The sequence below is a fragment of the Elaeis guineensis genome, chromosome 5 (genome assembly GCF_000442705.2).
Source record: "Elaeis guineensis isolate ETL-2024a chromosome 5, EG11, whole genome shotgun sequence".
Classification (NCBI taxonomy): domain Eukaryota; kingdom Viridiplantae; phylum Streptophyta; class Magnoliopsida; order Arecales; family Arecaceae; genus Elaeis; species Elaeis guineensis.
The window spans coordinates 119,766,863-119,780,664 of record NC_025997.2 but is presented as its reverse complement, the minus strand read 5'-3'; the positions used below and the strand labels follow the sequence as shown (position 1 = coordinate 119,780,664).

General features: G+C 38.6%; 1 protein-coding gene across 1 annotated transcript; it reads right to left on the bottom strand.

The window, feature by feature from the left end:
• Positions 1-335: 335 nt before the first annotated feature.
• Positions 336-11,994, bottom strand: LOC105045510 (uncharacterized). The gene is made up of 2 exons (XM_010923820.4): positions 11,752-11,994; positions 336-3,186 (listed from the first exon to the last, which is right to left on the bottom strand). Exons 1-2 carry the CDS (start codon positions 11,756-11,758, stop codon positions 1,082-1,084), a joined length of 2,112 nt encoding a protein of 703 aa, XP_010922122.1. The 5' UTR covers positions 11,759-11,994; the 3' UTR covers positions 336-1,081.
• Between the last annotated feature and the right edge of the window lie 1,808 nt (positions 11,995-13,802).

The window sequence follows — 13,802 nt, the reverse complement described above, 5'->3', positions numbered from 1 at the left end:
TGATAGAACAATTTTATTATACACAGTATTTTCATAAATAATTTTAAAAAAATATTATTTGAATAATTTTTTTTAAATAAATATTATTTTAATAAAAATTTTAAAATTTGACCCTTTTTTTTTCTCTCTCTTTCTTTTTTTTTTTTTTTTCTTTCTTCTCATCATTTCATCTTCCTAACGAAATGGAAGTGACTTCATCACCATCACCGAAAGGATCAGATGGGAGAAGCTATTGGCTAGCTTCTAACATGTGGAATTGCTTTTAGATGTGGCAACAAAATAGGTGCTATCATCCACATGGTACAAGAAAACTCGCTCCAAGTGATTACTCCTGCTGATCCAAACAATGCTAGCCACAGAGTGGAAACTTTAATTAAACAAGATAACCATTTACAGAAATGGGGTGTGGTTAGTACTGAATGACACACCCATTGAATGATAAGTATCTCAAAAAATTATACCTCATCCACAAATCACTCCAGCTACTCTTTCCCAAGACAAATAAATAGTGAAAATAAATTTAATCACAAAAAACTTTGCCTAAACCAAAGGCCATTCGGAGTACGGATAGAAGTCAGCTGAAGATGGAACTGGGGCTCGTCTTCAGTGCTGATCCAAACAACTCAAAATGGTTCATGAAGATAATATGAGAATGCCTGAACTAAAAAGTAACGAATCATCCAAAAACTCAGAAAACAGTAGCCACTGGCCTCGATAAAGTAGTTCATGCATGGCATTAGCTCAGGAACCTTATCCCGCAGCTTTCTAACTAATCGACCAGAAATCTCATCAAGATGCTTGGAACTAAAAAAATTCCATGAAATGCAGATTCCAGTGGATTCGTGTGATAGTCCTTTAGAGACTCGATTAACGGATCATCTGGAATCCTGGAAGCCCTTTCTTGGATTGATGACCTGTGGTCGCTATATATTTCGATCCCTTTCAAACTTCTGAACGATCAAAAATTGACCACTAAAGCTCAGACATTTTGAAGGCCTTCAAATGAACAATCCAAGGATGCAGGCAGTGATAATGTCATGCATATTTAAAAGGGGACAACCATCCAGTTGCACTTAACAGTCTAATTTGACGCATCAATCTCCTTCCCATGATCTTCATTAATTGTTCTTCCCAACCTTCTCAACCATATCTCGTAATCCATTGGATATGGAGTCCCACAGAGGCTGTCCACATAATCAGCAAAGGCTTTCAGCACTGCTGACACATCCCCAAGCTTCTGCTGTATAACCCTTCTTGACCATGACACTTCCCTCCACTGAAGTGCCCCTTCAACTGAATCCAACTCTGGGAATACGCCACCACATGAAAAATATAGCAGATAGATAAGACTCTCGGCATCTGATGCTGCACATAGTTTTCCTTCCTGGAGAGCATATGTAGAAGAGAAGAAAAGATTCATTGATGGGCGATCCCTTTCTTCAAGAACTGCATGACCCCACCCAATCAGTACAAAAAAGGGATGCCTGACGCCATTACTCGCACGGATCACATTCTCTGGACGGATGTCCCCATGCCTGATTCCAGCAGAGGATGCAGTTGCCAGGGCGGATAAGCAGTCATGGCAGCACCTGAGAGCTTCCTCAGAACCAAATAAACCATTTCTTATCAAATTGGAAACTGTCTCACCCACAGGAGAGGTGACCAGGATGGGGGTACCACACCATGGATGACCGCAGTTTCCACCAGAGCTTGGTTTGTTACATTCACCAGGATGAATTATGCGTCCAGATGCAACCATTTGGGGAACGTACTTGCTGCACAATCCCCTCTGTTTCATTGAAGTCAACACTTTAGACTGCCTCTGAACCTGGTACCACAAATTCATATCCTCCCATGCAGGTTCCAAATGAGTTGGACTAGAACCAACATATAATAGAAGTGCCTTTCCTTGTTCTTCCACAGGAGTCGCAACATAAATTGGAAGTTCACCATCAGCTAACACTTCATTAATCTGGAAACCCTTCTGCCAGTTTGTGTCTTCCATCCACAAAACTGAGCCTTTTTCTAGCTTCAGAGTTCCTTCAGATTCAAATTTTACAGATTCTTCTTGGACCTCGACAATTTCAGAGGAATGGTTGTGTTGCTGGAAACGGAACAACCCATTTCCATTTGTACGTGTATCTACCAAACGCCTTTCTGTTCTTCGACTCTGTAGACGGGAACTATGTTCTGTAGCTAAATCTTCAAGTGAATACTTTGGCATTCCACAAAACTGAATGATACAGTGGAAAGTTGCGAGAAGAACCTGTAGAGTTCCGATATCACCCCAATTGGCATTCCCAAGCTTGTTCCAAATTCGATCAATGGGAGAAACAGTAATTCTGGCATGTTCTTTTATCCATTCAGCCGCACATTCATATACACTATTAACATCAAAGTCCAACTTACTCACATCACCTTCAACTTTTACCACCCCACCATATTGTGAATCAACAAGAAGCACAAAAACACAATTTGAATTGCGAAGAACAGTTGATGATCTGCTGAGGCTTCGTGATAATAGAACACGGAGAGCAAAAAACAGCGCTTCCCCCAGAATGGCATGGGAAGGCCGCCAGTCACTCTGCATTGAAAGACTCCCAATATCAGGCCTCAACAGAGCTAATTCAACAATGTGGTCCCATTTCCCATGAGAATGCCAACTATTCTTGAGCAATATGGCTGTTGCACAAAGACCTTCAAGCTTTCCATTGGCAATGGCCTTCTCTGCTGGATAGAATTTGGAACTTGTACTGTGTATACAGGCAACTGAAAAAGGTACAGGTTCATCAGGACTCCAAAAGGTCTCCCACAAGCCTTTAACACTAGCATGTAGAAAATCTTCAATAGCAAGATGTGCTGTTGCTTCAACAGCATCAGATGTTGATGCATAGAAAGTGTTTGGCATTCGTATAAACTGGTGAAAAGAAACACCTTCTAGAGCATAATCAAAATTCTGAAGTTCTGTGAGCTCAAAAGGAACATCAAAGGCAGGCTTCCTGAATCCGGATTCTTTGGATATTCCTGAAAACCAATCTTCAAGGTTTGCTGTCAAAATCTCACTATCCACAAATTTCTGAAGAAAATTCTTGCAGCTGGAAGATGATGAACCCCGGGGCCTACCATGTGATGATGCACTCGACCGTTTTGGCCCAGAGCCAACTGAAGCACATTCCGGGGACCCACCTAGCAAAAGATGAAGCATTGAAAAATTACTTAAGCTCTTGATGTAATGCACCAGTAGTGCATCAACAACTTGAATTGAACATGACTGAAATTATGAAATTGAAATTCCAAATTTCAAGAAGCAGTGATCATGCCCACATTGTGGGAGCTTATAAACTTCCCAGATGATTAAAGGTGCATAAACAGGGAATAACCAACAACTCTGAGAAAAAGAGAGCTTGCAAAAGTTAATCCAACCGCAAAAATCTCAAAGTATTTGTTGCGGGTTCAAACTAGATATTGACAGAAAGAAACAACTTAAAAAGTATCGGTAACAGCTATCATTACAAATATGTGACCATGGGATCCACTAAATCTGACATGCACTAAACACATTACTCTCATGTCATTTGCCCATCTAAAACTGCTTTTGTTATCCTTTGTAACATGTTCCATTGATCAGTGAGACTCTGAAGCCTCCATCGCTTCCTCTCCCTCTTCCACACCCTTGCACTCTCCTGGTTATTTGAGACATCATCCTGTCGTATCAAGTGAATATATGGTTTCTATGATAAAATCCTCGTAGTGTTCCTTTATCTAGATTGAGCTTCCATCACACTATCTTCATCCATTGTATTTTTCATTGATTGATGGAAAGATGCTTCTGAAAATATTTTTTTTTCTCCCATCAATCGGTAAATGAGAAAAATATGCATCAAAAAGCATCCACATGTGGCCATTAAGATATGGAAATATAACATGCTACAATAACTTGTGATTATATTCTGATACTAAGGTCAAACTGATTTACAGATGCCTACATTTGGTTTCTCAATATAAAGATGATCCTGGAGACAGTTCTTATAATTGATACTCAGAATAAATGCTCCGCCACATTCGCTTGTTACTGCCCTAGGATTACAAGGATCAAATTTAAGTGAGGCAGCACATTTGCATCATTAAAAATCAGCATTAAACCTGATTACATTGAGAACCATATCGTAAAAGCACAAGTGTCAACATTCATCCAACAAAATGGGATCGGACTTTCAGATCCTTGTACACCAACAATTCCTATTAAGTGTCAGATGAAAATGAAGCTCCGTACGAACATTTGGCACAACAAATAATCTTGAACATATCAACCAATTGCATTGAGAGACTAAAAAGTCTTGAATAACTGCTACTATGAAAAACATGCTCCATCGTCATATTAATCTACCTACAGTAAGTCTCATCTCAATGTTCCAAGCATTTGGAGAAAATGTTGCAGCAAATTAAAATCAACCACATACAAGATTTCAGATAATTATATCCCAAAATTAAGATCTAAGGGTGCACATGAGTCATTCATTGGCTACAGTTCATCAGCACACCTTTTCAGCCACAGAATGAAACTAATCCCCATCCTCTAGAAAACCCTACCCACATATTCCTTCATATATCTCTCTTATCTTTTAACTTTCAAAAATTCAACAAAATCAGTATTACCGACACTGAATCTCTCTTTTCTCATTAGAACCTTAAGATAAGGCTCATAAAAATAGCCTTGAACCTAAGAAACCTAAAACCCCAACCTACCTGGTTCTATTTCCTTTATCCTTTATTTCCTTTCTTAATTTTGTTCCAAGACATATTTCTTGACAGCAAATTACCATTAGTTTGAAAACCCAAATGGGGTATAAATGCACTATTCTCTCTTGGCCCACATGGTTGATAAATTTACCCCGTTCCATTTCCTTTATTGTTTATTTCCTTTCCTAACTTTGTCCCAGAACATCTTTCTTGACAGCAAACTTCCATCCGTCCAAAATCCAGATGGTCCATAAATTTACCTTCTCTTGACCAAAATCTTGAAACATCAACCACACAAAAATCAAAAACTTTGTATCAAAACAAAGAGTCCGGGAAAAATATTCTATTAATCCTATTGCAATTTTAAAATCCAAGTTTAAGATGATGGTAACTAAGGCTGTACAGTCTAGAGCAAGGTTGTCAAAAGCAAAAGGTGCCCCTAAGGCAACAAGACTCCCATATCACCAATGGTGCTGGCACCAAAAAGGTGGTCACTTGAGGAAAGGGAGGTATTAATATATTAACAGTTCAATATTTGCATTAAAATTAAATACATCTACATTGACAAAGACTAAAACCATCATAAGATTAATTATTCATGTTTTGGCATTCTAAGTCATGATCATCTTAAACATTAGATAACATGCCTAACATCTTTTAAATCATCAAATCAACATATTCCTTTCTATAACGTGTTTTAAACGGCAGTCGGCAAAAATAAACCACTAAACATCCGAAAATAACTTCAAAGTTCAAATATGCCAACAAAACACCACCGTCTAGAACATGTTTCATGATTCTAATTTCTAAACAACCCATAACATAAAAATGTAAAATGCTGAATACCCTAGAGTAGATCTTTATATTTATAAGGGCTCCATAGAGAAAAATGAACATCAAAAAAAAGCGAAAGAGCTCTAAAAGAATGGATGGAAGGGGATTAGAAAAAATAGTTCTGGACATTGGAGAGGCGCTCTCCTGAATGCATCTCACTTTATCCCAGGCTCTCACCGACGCATCACCTAAGCAAACCCACCTAGCCCGAGGATTATTGAGACCTTTAATGGTTTCGTTGCCTCAACTAAGTGCCTCGAGTGCCTTTGACAAAATTGGTCCAGAGTAATATAGTATAGCTTTGGTTAAGTCTTGAGATCACTTAGCTTCTACGCTTATGTATTTATATTTCATTTTGTTTGTGTTCCAATTTCTCAGTCACATGCCTATTCGTCAACTAATGCAAGCCTTAAGACAGTAGAAAAAGAAGGTTAAAGAGCAAAAGCTCAAATCTTCCAATAAGGTAGCTTCATTCTCCCCTACTTAATATCCACGAGTAAATCTTTTTTTCAATAAACAATTGCATTTTGTAGACAAAGATAATGACAAATATATGCCAGATCAACAAGGAAGGCCACGTAGGTTAAAAGCTAAGAGTGATCAGAAGTTAGATTGTCTTCAACTGTCGCAATGTGTGAAGAAATAAATTGCATCTTCACATTAATTGTGGTGTTTCGCGATTAGGGGTGATATTAGGTCAGGTCGGGTTCAGGTACTTCCATCTTGACCCAGAACTGTAAGTGGGGATTTGGGTTTAAATTTTGCCAACCTTACTAATCCAAAAATCAGGACCCACACATCCAAAGATCGGTTCTGGTCCAGGTCTGGGCAGCAGTACAGATATCAAAAAAATACATCAGGGCTATAAATCAGGTCTTCCGTCAAGACCCTCGCCTACCCCACATCCAACAAATTTCAATCATGTATTATCAGATCTGGGTCAAAGTCCCAATCTAGTAAAAAATATATTAAGCACAATTTCCTTCATGTCCTCAAAAATTTCACTAGTGCGGTGTACAAAATAAGACTATGCATCATATACCTTATAAGCTATCCGGTCCATGTAAAATCAAATCCAACAAAATCAATCCCATACCCTGATACACATCAGGCTGAATCCAAAAACCCAAATGGCAACAAGGGCTAAGTACCGGTTCATGATCAATTTCTCTAGCAAGAAACATTATGTTTAAGAGAGTTCATATGAAGTGTAACATGTACATCAGTTTTTCATATTTTTACAAGGATGCTGATGGCTCATAATGCAAAAAACAAACTCTATTTTTCTAATATCATGACAAAAAGCAGAATCAATTGATGTTGGAAAACCTGAAGATAACAAGCAAGGTCTTAAAAGCCAGTGCCAGCACCCACCCTAATATGGGTTGGTACAGCACATGCTGTGGCATGGCCAATTTTGGCTTTGCATGAGGATTTTGTCTTTTTCAAAATTATTTTTGCTGTTTTAAACCTATTTCTAATTAGGTGGACCATATTTGATGTATTAAAATAATATTCTAAGGCAGTCATCCACCATAAAATCAATATATATGCTGTCTGTGCATTGAAGAATATAGAAGAAATATGGAAAAAATTTGAAATCAAGCACCATTTGAAGACACATTTTTATTGAAATTTAATGGCATATGGCTTTCAAGCTTCAAGAAGACACACCTTCACTTTCATGCAGTCCATTGGGCTCCAATCAAGAATTCAAGTCCCAACAAGACGTCCCGCGGGACACCGATACAGGGGACCATTCTATGTGTCGGGCTAGGGCCGTCCCACTAGCGTTCCAGCATCCCAATCAAGACGCCTTGGGATATCCTCTGTCCCGTATCGATGCGGAACAGGACGGCGGTGCATCCCATTACATGAAAAAAATCGGGTCAACCCCATCCCACGGGATTTAAAACCTTGGCTTCAATCTTAAAAAATCCCCTCCTAATATGCTTAGAGTGTGAAAATAAAAGTGGCGTGGGGGAAGGTGTTTGCACACCTTATGGCTTGTGAGTGATTTGACATGGTATTAGTGCTAAGGGTGCCAAGTGCTGGTACCCTGTCAATACAGCAGGTATTGAACAAAACCATAATCCTTGATGACCAGCAAAATTCAACAACTGTATGTGTTGCAAAACAGTACCATGCAAGATGAAAAGAAATAAGTTGGAGCATGTCTAGATGGTTGGAGGAGCGATTATGAAGATTTTCAACCTTTATAAGCATCAAAAGCAACATTCAGCCATAAATTCCACAACCTTTGTTTGACATCTTTCGATTGTAACTCTTCTAAATCTGATATCTGATTTATTAAGGAGATCAATCTCTATGTAAATGATTGATAGTTATTATATCAGGATTACCTGGAAAAGGTAAAACTTAAGGACTTCAAGCATGGATTGTGTAAGTGGGTTCGGTTGACTAACAAGTGATATGAACCACTTTCAACACGAGTTGGTCCTGCAAAGTTGTCTCATGTGGATAAGAAACTAGATTCATTTCTTCAGATGAATCGGTGCAGCTCTAATAAAATATTAAAACATAAGTTAGCATTGCTCGTGTACAACAAAACAAACATGTTTCATTATGAGGGCTGGCCAATATATTTGATTAGTACAAAGTCAACCGAAGATTAGACAGGACCTAAGCTGCACTAGTTAATTGAATGAAAATAGAACTTGTTTCTTCCCCAATAACCAATTTTTTCTTGAAGGTTCAAGTGGAAATTCTAATATTTCCTTGATTGATTACCCTAGATCAATAATCGGTTGATATGAGACAATGACCAACTATGAATCTTAGCAAGGTCCACCAAACCATCCCAAACCAATTGGGTCGAGGTGTACTGAACTGACTAGGAACCTAGATGGTTCAGCCACCCAAAGGAAACAAGCTTAGAATGAACTAGAACCAATCTAAACTGGGCTGAACCAACCAGTTCTATATAGTTCCAGATGATTCTGACCCAATTTGCTCTAGCCGAACCAAACCCTTTTATGAAACCTTGAACCCACACCATGGTTGATCTATTTCTCTCTCTTCTCTCTCCTCTTAGAAATATTAACCATCGGCTCTCTCTCACCCTCTCTTCCCCCTTCCAATCCCTCGACCTCACCCTCCTCTTAATCCCCTCATTTTCCTCGATCATGCCATGGGGACCTCGCCAATGACTTTGGCCCCAACTGACAACTTCCAACCCCGATCATCGACCCCCAAACCTCGATTGATGACCTCCAGCACCCAATCGACAAACTTTGGGGCCTGATTGATGACCTCCAACCCCCAACCAATGACCTTCGACACCCAATTGATGATCTTCATCTTCCAATCCACCTCCCCATATTTGGTAGGTCCTTGCCCCCCCCCCCCCACCTTCTCTCTTTCTTGCTCGTTCATTCTTGCTGATACCTAATCAGCATCAACGTGCATAAGTATGTCAATATAATACGTATTGTACAAACCATGCACTTAATGGCTACAGGTACTAGTACTAGTTTTGTAAACCTTGAATCTTAGGCTTGGTTGCCAAAATTAAGAGGATGTGCAAGTGCAGGTGCAAGGAAGTGGATATTTTAAAAATACTTTTGGTAAGGAAGTATTTAGCAAAGCAAATGGTGAGTTCGAGATTCTTAAAAAATTCCAAAGTGGGCTTTACCCAAAATAGAAGATTCTAGCTACTAAGATCTTAGGTTTCCGCATCTTAGTACTCAACAATATTTGGGACTTTCTATGGCCTCCTTAGCAACTGCATTACTTATAACAAAGTTATCAAGTAGCATAAGAACACCAGGAATTTAGAGTCTACAACAATTTCATTAGCCTCGATCTAGAATGATCCTTCATTCCTTCTACATCTTAATTTATCACCATATGCCCCCTTTCTCTACACTTAGTGACCCTATTAGCCAAAACCAATCCCTTAATTGGTTAGAAATCCCCATAATAGCATGAATCACAAAAATTTATAATGTACACAAACGATGTGATCTTAGGACAATCCAAAAAAACTACCAGAATACACGTCATAGACTTTGAAGTTTGAACCTATCACCACCACAACACACCACCTAATCATGGTCCACATCTTCATTTTCCTTCCTATTAAGTGTGAATCAACAATCCAAAAATAAACCTACGTTGCTGCTTCAGCATAAATAGAGTCACAAATAACATGCCAAACTATGCCAGATTCGTAACATCTTTTCTGAGAATAAGGTTTGTAACAACTCGCATCAAGAAAGATAAAAGTTCAAACAATTCCTCATCCACTCGATCACTCAAATCTAGAAATGAGATGTGGTGATCAAGCAAGCGGAATAGCTGAGAAAATCAAGTTAACTTGGAGGAGTAACAAGAAACATGACAGGCAATCAAGAACAATGAAACAAAAGAGCCAATTTGATATTATCATCATCATTGTCCATTTTCTTCACAAGGTGGACCCTTGAGACCTAAAATCATCATAGAAATGATCTCACCCAGGTCTAACCACCATAAGAATATTTTTACTTTTCTAATTTGATTTCATAGTGTGGCTAATAAGGCCAGTGTGGCTTACAAGGTTGGTGTGGCTAATGAGGCCCTGGAGCTCCCAGCCTAGAGTCAAAACCAAAAATTGCAAGCCTAGAGCTCCACTTCAACCAAGGAATATTTGACAAGTCTGAACATATGCTGGCATGGATCCTCATACACTCCCCCCGTTTAAACCTTAGTGTCCTCATATAAACCCTATGCAAGCATGAATTTATACAGGCCCACCTTTTGGCAAGCATTTTTGGATGAGATTTTGGGTTATTGCATATGGTATCAAAGCGGATCCATCTTATGACCAATGTGGATTAGGAGACATGACAATACAAGTCCATTTGGGACTGACCACGGGCTGATCGCAGTGTTTGTGAATAAATTTGATTGGTTTTGTAATTAGATTTGGATCTATAGCCAAGTGAGAACGCTAGAGATTGAACATAGGGAAGTATGTAAGGCTCCAAGGGCATGTATTTTGTCCCATTTCGATTGTGCGTTGGGGAGATCTTGGGTACATATACAATGCCAAGGAACCCAGAATAATACCTTGTAGCTAGTTTTTTTGGGTGATGTTTTGAATTGTCGCCATGTAGGAGCAGATAATCAAAATTTGTTCATGTAAGCACTCAATTCAGCTGATATTAAGACACCACTTCCAAGAATCAGCATTACTCTACTTCTGGTTCATTGATAAGTGTTTCTATGTAAGGTATCTATAAAGAAAATCTTTTGTCTGCAGCATCATTTAGACTTCAGACCAATTATTCAGTTGGTTGACAACAATACAACAGACCAACCAACTTATCCAAAAAAGAAAAAAAAAAAAGGAAAACAAAAGAAAAAAGAAATAAAAGAAGTACCCAGTCACTAGCCTCTGATACTGCTCCGCCACAACAAAAATCATAGTTATCTTCCAACACAGCTGCCTGATCTAGAACCAGAAACTGTCAATGGTAAGACACCTCATACTTGTGAGTTGTGACAAGTTGAGCTGGAGGCCATTGATTATAACATGACAGCCACAATTTACTGATTATACACGTGATCAAAACAAAAAACATTTCCACGGCACGTACCCATACATCAATTCAGCCAATAGAATTCCCCAAAGCAAAACATCTCCACTAAATTCCGCAACACACCGAATTTCCGACTACGAAATCCTCGAAAATCTCAAAAAGTAAGTATCTTTACGAATCCATATCACATTTTCCACCAACAAAACACCCTCAAAATCTAAAATCCTAGTTCCCAATCCGATGAAATCGACGACACCGGAACCCCATCTCATATCCCAAAACACCACCTTTCCCCACCCAACCTCTGATTCCCACTGCTCAAGTCAACAAATTCACACCCTTGACTTCGAATTCTCGCCAAAAAACACAAAACCCAGGAAAGAATGGCAGATCGCAAAAAAAAAAAAAAAAAAAAAAAAAAAAAAAGGAAAACCATTTTTAACATTAAAAAAAACCCCAAAAATCATTAGAAAAGCACAAAAGAAGACCAAAGCTCCAATTTTTCCATCAGTAACCAATACGTTCTCGCTGAAGCAAAAACACAAAACAAAGAAAGACACAGAGAGAGAGAGAGAGAGAGAGAGCGAGACGGGTAGAGAGAGAGAGAGGATTTGAGAGGAGAAGGACTTACCTTCCATCGGGGCTAGGGTTTGTGGTGCTTTGGAGGTGGAGATCGTGGTTCGAGGAAGAACATCCGTCCCTCCTCGCCCGCAAATATTCCTCGGTGGGAATTCTTATTTGTTGTAATCAGTAAACGGCTCAACTCTATTTCGTCTTCTACCGTGGACTCGTTCTCCTTTTGGAGCGCGCTCCCTCACTCTCTTGTTCCGCCTTTTGCCCTCCTTTCTCGCTCCCCCGTGACGGCTTATTTAATGCAGCGAGAGCCACAGAGAGAGATATTACGTACCTGCCACGAGATTGTTCTCATTTAATAATTTCTCGCGATATTCGAGATTTATGTTTTTTTCCTCCTTCTCGCGTCCCAACGGGTACACGTAGACAGAGACACGCTGCTGGTTACTGCTATCCGATCGTATCCAGTATCCAATATCCACTATCCGGCCACAGCAATGAAGGATAAGGAAGACGGACCGCGCGTTTCCTTCGCAGCATAAAGAATTCTTGCCCCCATGCTCTCTCTCTCCACCTCTCCCACCCCATCTTCCATGGCGCTAAATGAATGGCCGATCTTAAACATGGCACTTTGCCTAGCCTTATCTATTATGCCAATCTCCATCTGCCACATGGAATAAAAACTCCTTCCAAAGCTTATTGAGGTACTAATTATTGGTTGAATCAGATTCGCTGCTCAAGTGATGGACCAATCTATATAAGAGAGCATTCACAAACAGATATGTATTACTTGCTTTTTCATTTTGTCTAATTTTGTATATGCTACTTCGTGATTGAACTAATCCACCAATTGATCTGATTTTCTGCATGCTGCTTCACAATTGGACCAGTTCATCAGTTGAACAGTAGATCTGATCCAACCAATAATCGCTCTTATTAAAGAACTGTTTGGGGATGCTAAAACTACAAACACTTCCCCTAGATATGCACCAAGTGTATATGAATTGAAAAGTTCATCAAAATCTTGCATGATATTTTGCATCTTGATATATACTGTCATAATCATCAAATATGGTGCTCTGTAAACAGCCAAACTTTAGTTGCTGCTTGAGATGTAGAATGCAGTAGTAAGGCAACAAATTTGCAGCTTGAAGGCTCTTTAGAGTGATAGTTAAATATATATGAAAAATTTGTTAGGTTCGCTAAATGCTAACTTGCCAACTCAATATTTAATTATATTTTAGTATAATACATCAATTTTCATAAGTTATACCAATCCCCCATGCATGACATAACACATAAAAATCATCCTCTTAGGCATTACTTTTGCAATATCAAACTAATGACCTTTTTAAGGTCTCTCTTTATGTAAAACAGCAATTTAAGTGTTATTACGCTCTCTTTCTTTCTCTCTCTATTATTATAGTATAAATTATTTCAATCATGTGTTCACAATTTCTAGGACTTTTATTTGTTGGATGCTCCAGTAATATATTTTTATTAATAAAAATACTTCTTGTTTATGAGATGCCCCGTTTTCATCTTCTTTTAATAGATGTCCTTACTAATCAAAGCATCCTAAAGTAGTGGATACATGGAAAGTGCACCAATTAAATGTGCAAGTACATAAAATAGACAAGACCATTACAATCCATACTTCCTCTCCTATTAATTAACATACAAATGAATGCTTTTTGCTAGCCCTATAAAGATGGGCATGGTAAAATGATGTCTAGTGTTTGATTTTTTTTTTTTTTAAAGACTGAAATTCAAGATAATCTCGCTGAGAAGAAGAAATTTTCATTGGCCACAAGCATCAATAAACTTGCTTCCGAGCAACATGTTCACCATATCGTAACCAATGCACATTTCAAGATGCTTGGCTTCGACTTAAGATCAATGAACAGCACCAACATTTTGTGAAAACTCGCACTCACGGACCACTAAAACCAAATGGCTTCCTCATTTCAATTTCACATATTCACCTAGTAAAAAAAAAATTGAATAACTTGATAACATTTTATTATTTATTACTGTCACGTCTCAAATCCAACATTCAGATCGGACATGTAATGGCTGCATACTTCTTAAGACAAGATTCTAAAGAAT